This window comes from Leuciscus leuciscus (genome assembly GCF_965113295.1).
Source record: "Leuciscus leuciscus genome assembly, chromosome: 11".
In the NCBI taxonomy this organism is placed as follows: Eukaryota; Metazoa; Chordata; class Actinopteri; order Cypriniformes; family Leuciscidae; genus Leuciscus; species Leuciscus leuciscus.
Window position 1 is genome coordinate 23,049,931 of NC_138735.1, and position 5,000 is coordinate 23,054,930.

Consider the following 5,000-nt stretch of genomic DNA (forward strand, 5'->3'; position numbering starts at 1 on the left):
GTGTGTGTGTGTGTGTGTGTGTGTGTGTGTGTGTGTGTGTGTGAACATGTTTTCGCCAAGTACAACATTTTTGTTAATCCTGGGACAATGTTCTAATCAACCAATCATATTTATGAGGTTTAGATATAAGTTTAACGTGCAGGATGATGATGCATCAGCCAATGTGTTATTATAGGAAATAAATAGAAACATTTGCTAATTTAGTTGTTATAGCACAAAATGTAAAATGTAAAAGAGGGATAAGTTGGCCTACTACCTGGAGTACCCCATCTTACTCCTATATTGTTCTATAAAATTCAACATATTCTGCATTTAACAATAATGGGATGGGGTTAATTCTGATTAACTAGTAATATCAAAATGGTTTTTTTAAAAAATGGTGTGTGTGTGTGTATATAAAATTTCTAATTTGGGGGTTCAGTGTGACCCGGACATGCTTTGACAGACCTCAGAATGAATGCTGCCAGTAACATACCTGTCGAATCCATTGCTTTTTAAAAGAAGATCTCGTCTCATCTGCAGGTAAATTATGTACGGTTATTCTGTCCTTTTCCAAACTGAAATATAAATACACAAACCATTAAATCATTATGACTGACAATCGATTTATTTACTTGTTTACTTTGCCATGACTTGCTCATCGGTGAAACAGGACCTGTTATAAAATCATTAAATCGAAATTGTTTAATGACTCGAGTTGTTCCTACCTTGAAATGTTTCTTGAATCTATTAAATATAATGCATTCATCAGTGCGCGATGATTTTAATAAGCAGATTCATTCAGTCCGCATTTACACCTGTTTCACATTCATACCGGATCCCGGAAGTTAAGCTGAACTTTGACTGTATAAAACACTGTAAACAAAGACCTGTCACATGAATCCGGTCACTTTAAAGCCCCATTCATTGAAAATCGTAGTTATTCATTTATGAAAATTGCACCAACCCATGAATCTGCTGAGTGAACACCGGAGGTGGTTAACCTATATGCCAACAGACCTTCTCAACAACAATTTACTATGGTAATCTTGGAAACTGCTGAAATAGCACAAGTTAGTTCCTACAGTTAGTGTTTTAAAACCAATACGGAATCTCCTTCAAACAGTGTAAGAAGCTTCTAAAAATCTTTGTCAATTTAATTATTTTTGATGGCTGTGACCAAGTTACTATTATAGTTTTATTGCATTATCTAACATTGAATATTTTTGTGATTACAGAGGTGTTTTCTTATTTCTAGACAAAGGAAATGTGCTTTGAGACAAGCCTTTGAAAAGATACAAGCTAGTGTATATAATTATATATAATCATTTTTTATTATTTTCCCCAGCAACAGAACATTAATATATCATTTCCCATGAGTTGTTGTAGAAAGATGACATACAAAAGTTGGTGGGTGATACAAAGTGTCTCGATCACAAGTGGAGGTAGGACAAATGTGTCATGTCATACGATACACACAAAAGATGGCACTGGCAAAGATAATTGAGTTACATTTTGTACGTGACAACATTTTTGTGTGAAATGTTAGGAAACAATACTCAGTTATATCTGTATTTTCTATATATTATATATTTCTTCAATCTCACATGCATAAGTCAACTGGAAAATCAAATAAACATCATAGCAGCAGTACAGAGGTATTTATCAGTCATACGCCTGACTACTCCATCCATCCACTTCTATACACAACCTATATTTTATACTTTTATATGTATATATCTGTGTTTGTTTGAGGTAGCAACTATTTAATTATTCTGTTAAATTTTGGATATAAAAGCAATTACAGATAAACACGCTGATTGTCAGTTTCAGCAAACAATATCAATACATCTTTTTTTTTTTTTTTCACACACATAATAACATCTCTCTCTGAGAAAAGTACACATAGACCTTTTTGTCTAGATGGTTTTTAGAATGTAAAGTACAAGGAGCATTTCATATACTTAAACTGTAATTGATCTGAGTGTTTCAACTTCTACCATCACTTTTAAAATCTATAATATTGTTTATTTCCATTTGGTGTTAGAAGTCCTTGAAATGAGAAAGAATAAAATTCTGGTGTTCATTAAAGGAGGCAAAACATTCACTGGAAATGGCATAGAAAACATTTTTCTGTTATATCTGAACTTCATACCACAGTGTAAACATAGTATATTTATCCATATTTAATGAAGGTACACATGCATATATTTTGTACATTCATATTCATAATGAGCACTACCTACGTAAAATATAAACAAAAAATATGGCAAAAAGAATGTTAAATATGTATAATTTGATAAGATTATTCACATAACATTTATCAATAAACAATAAATATTTTAAGAAATAATATCAGTTGTGATGTACTTTTAAACAATTCCACTAGTCAAAAAGAAATAATTTTCCAATTGATATCAGTAGCAGTGATAAACCAAGACGGATGGTGTTGATTGTACGTTTGCAGGTTTAGTGCTTTGCATAATGTCTCTAACTACTTAATAAATCCTTTTTCGCGTGTCTGAAAAAAGAATCAGTTCAGCTCAATAGCTACTCAACTTTTCAACAAATTCACAGCATAAAACCCAAACCTACTCAGGACGGCCCATAATTGTAGAATTGTTCCGTAGAACTGCAATAAAAACAACTTTGGCATCCGGTTCCAAAATGGAGATACCATTCCAAAATGAATTTTGATCACAGAAATCAGGCTGCTGGTTAGTGACCGTAGATCACGCTAAGGCGTCGGGGACATTTGTGTCACTGGAGGCTGAAGACATGGGACTGTCCATTTCAGCCGGGTCGGGGGACTCCCTCATCTGTTGTTTGAGCTCAGAGATGGTACGTTCCAGCCTCTCTCTGGCTTCTCTCTCCCTGCGTAGCTCTTCCTGCAGCTCCTCGCGGTCTTCCTCGGCGCGGTCCAGCCTCTGACGCAGTTCTGATAACTAAGCACAGGAAGCCATTGGTCAGCTAAAGTGATGCGCTTACATTTACGACAGGGTTTGAAATTTGAATATTCAGCAAGGGCCATGTTATGATGACATCACTTTTCTCTGCAGAACTGCTTTAGAACTGAATTGAACTCATTCCATAATTGATTAACTTTACACAGTTATTGAACTAAACTGAATCAACACTGATTTCAACTGAATAATGACAGTTTACTATTGTCTTTTTAGAGATGCTTTACAGAAGAATTGAATTATGTTTGCATCATTGAATCATTATTTCCGTTTATCACTGTAAAGCTGCTTTGAAACAATCTGTATTGTATAAAGCGCTATATAAATAAAGGTTACTTAACTTATTTAATTATCAAACAATCCTGAATTTCTTTTTATCATGGTTTCGACAAAAATATAAGCAGCACAACTGTGATTATAATAAGAAATCCGCATATTAGAAGGATTCCTGAATCATGTGATACTGAAGACTGGAATAATGCTGAAAATTCAGCCATCACAGGAATAAATTACATTTTAAAATATATTAAAATAGAAAACTGTTGTAATTGTAATACATTTTCACAATATTACTCTTTTTAACTTTTTACTGTATTTTTGATCAAAGAATCACAGCCTTGGTGAGCATAAGAGACTTCAAAAACACAGAAAAATCTGATGAACCCAAACGTTTGAACATTAGTATCTATTTAACATGCTAAGACTACAAATGTATCTGTTTTATTCTAAACAATCTGTTTAAAAATTAGGGCAGTAAAATCAATTAATCGCTATTAATCGCATCTAACATAAATGTGTGTGTGTATATTACATTTATATATATTATATAATATATTTCTGTGTGTGTATATAATCATACACACACACACACACACATATATATATACAGTATATATGTCTAAATATATGTGTGTATATATACAGCATACACGCGTATACTTTTGTTATATACGATTAATCCCGATTACTTGATTTTAAAGCCCTAATAAAAATAAAGTATGATAAATGATGGCCCTGAAAAGGACTTGTGTGGGTGTGTGTGATTGGTCAGTACCTGTTTGGCATAGATAGTTTCCTGGTGTGGCTCAGTATTTAGTTTTTTGCATTTGCAGCCTTGTTGCCTCAGCTTGTCGAGTCGGGACTTCAACTTTCTCTGTTCCTGCTGGACTTCACCGAGCCTCTGAGCATGCTCAGTCTGAACCGCCTCCAGCTCCCCGTGAAGATCACAGCGGTCTATGGCTTCACCTTGATGCAGAGCCTGCAGCTCCTGTTCACGAGTATCAGAGAGAGAAAGACACATCAGATACTCACAAGCACCTTCTGGCGAACGAAAAGGAAAGGACATGTGATGTGTACTGGGGTAAAAACCTTTTCAAGCTGTTTTTGTCTGCATAGTGTTGACTGAAGTTTGTCGTGCTGAGCACTATACATCTGAAGGAGTTCCATCACCATGTAGTCCTTACTGTGATCCACAGTCGCACCAACAGACCACTTACTAGCTGATGGATCCACTTTCTGCCATTCATTTGGACTGGCATCATCTGACTGGCCACTTTTGTCTTGCCCTGTATCAATTAGATCTCACATTTAGAAACATATACATTTATTTATGCAATGTTACTTATGGTGGGTGCAAACTGACCTGCAAAGGTGGGCGTCTTTGGGTCAGTGCCGTGTGCATCCTGGTTCTTTTCGTCCTGAGTAACGCCCAGTGTCTCTGTTCCTATAGACCCCATTTCCTTTTCAGACAAACACTCAGAGTGCTGTGCCAAGTTGTTACCTGCCAGCTTGTCAGGAGTGTACTGGTACCAGCTGGAGAGGAAAACAAAAAAGGAAGTTACTTGCAGTCGTGTACTAAAACTACTTCTAGTTGTAGAATTACTGCAGTAATATATATATTTTTTTTTTTTTTAAATGGTAATTGTGAATATGATTATAATCATTAACATGAGATCTGAGTGTTTAACATTGTCCTATACATCCACAATATACATAAAGGTCACTGAGAATTAGTGTGAAAGCTTTCAAGGAACATGTCCAGATAATATTTCACCTCAA

At 35.0% G+C, this 5,000-nt stretch overlaps 2 protein-coding genes across 2 annotated transcripts in view; both read right to left on the bottom strand.

The window, feature by feature from the left end:
• The window catches only part of lrrc31 (leucine rich repeat containing 31), a 7,673-nt gene extending 6,810 nt beyond the window's left edge, over window positions 1-863 (bottom strand). The window contains exons 1-2 of the mRNA XM_082183642.1: window positions 708-863; window positions 476-557 (exon numbers count right to left, since the gene is read on the bottom strand). Coding sequence (XP_082039768.1) covers window positions 476-488 — 13 coding nt within the window. The 5' untranslated portion in view covers window positions 489-557; window positions 708-863. The remainder of the gene's footprint in view (window positions 1-475; window positions 558-707) is intronic.
• Window positions 864-1,289: 426 nt separating this feature from the next.
• Window positions 1,290-5,000, bottom strand: part of skilb (SKI-like proto-oncogene b) — a 10,408-nt gene continuing 6,697 nt past the window's right edge. Inside the window, exons 4-7 of the mRNA XM_082183641.1 lie at window positions 4,585-4,754; window positions 4,311-4,507; window positions 3,997-4,209; window positions 1,290-2,924 (exon numbers count right to left, since the gene is read on the bottom strand). Coding sequence (XP_082039767.1) covers window positions 2,712-2,924; window positions 3,997-4,209; window positions 4,311-4,507; window positions 4,585-4,754 — 793 coding nt within the window. The 3' untranslated portion in view covers window positions 1,290-2,711. The remainder of the gene's footprint in view (window positions 2,925-3,996; window positions 4,210-4,310; window positions 4,508-4,584; window positions 4,755-5,000) is intronic.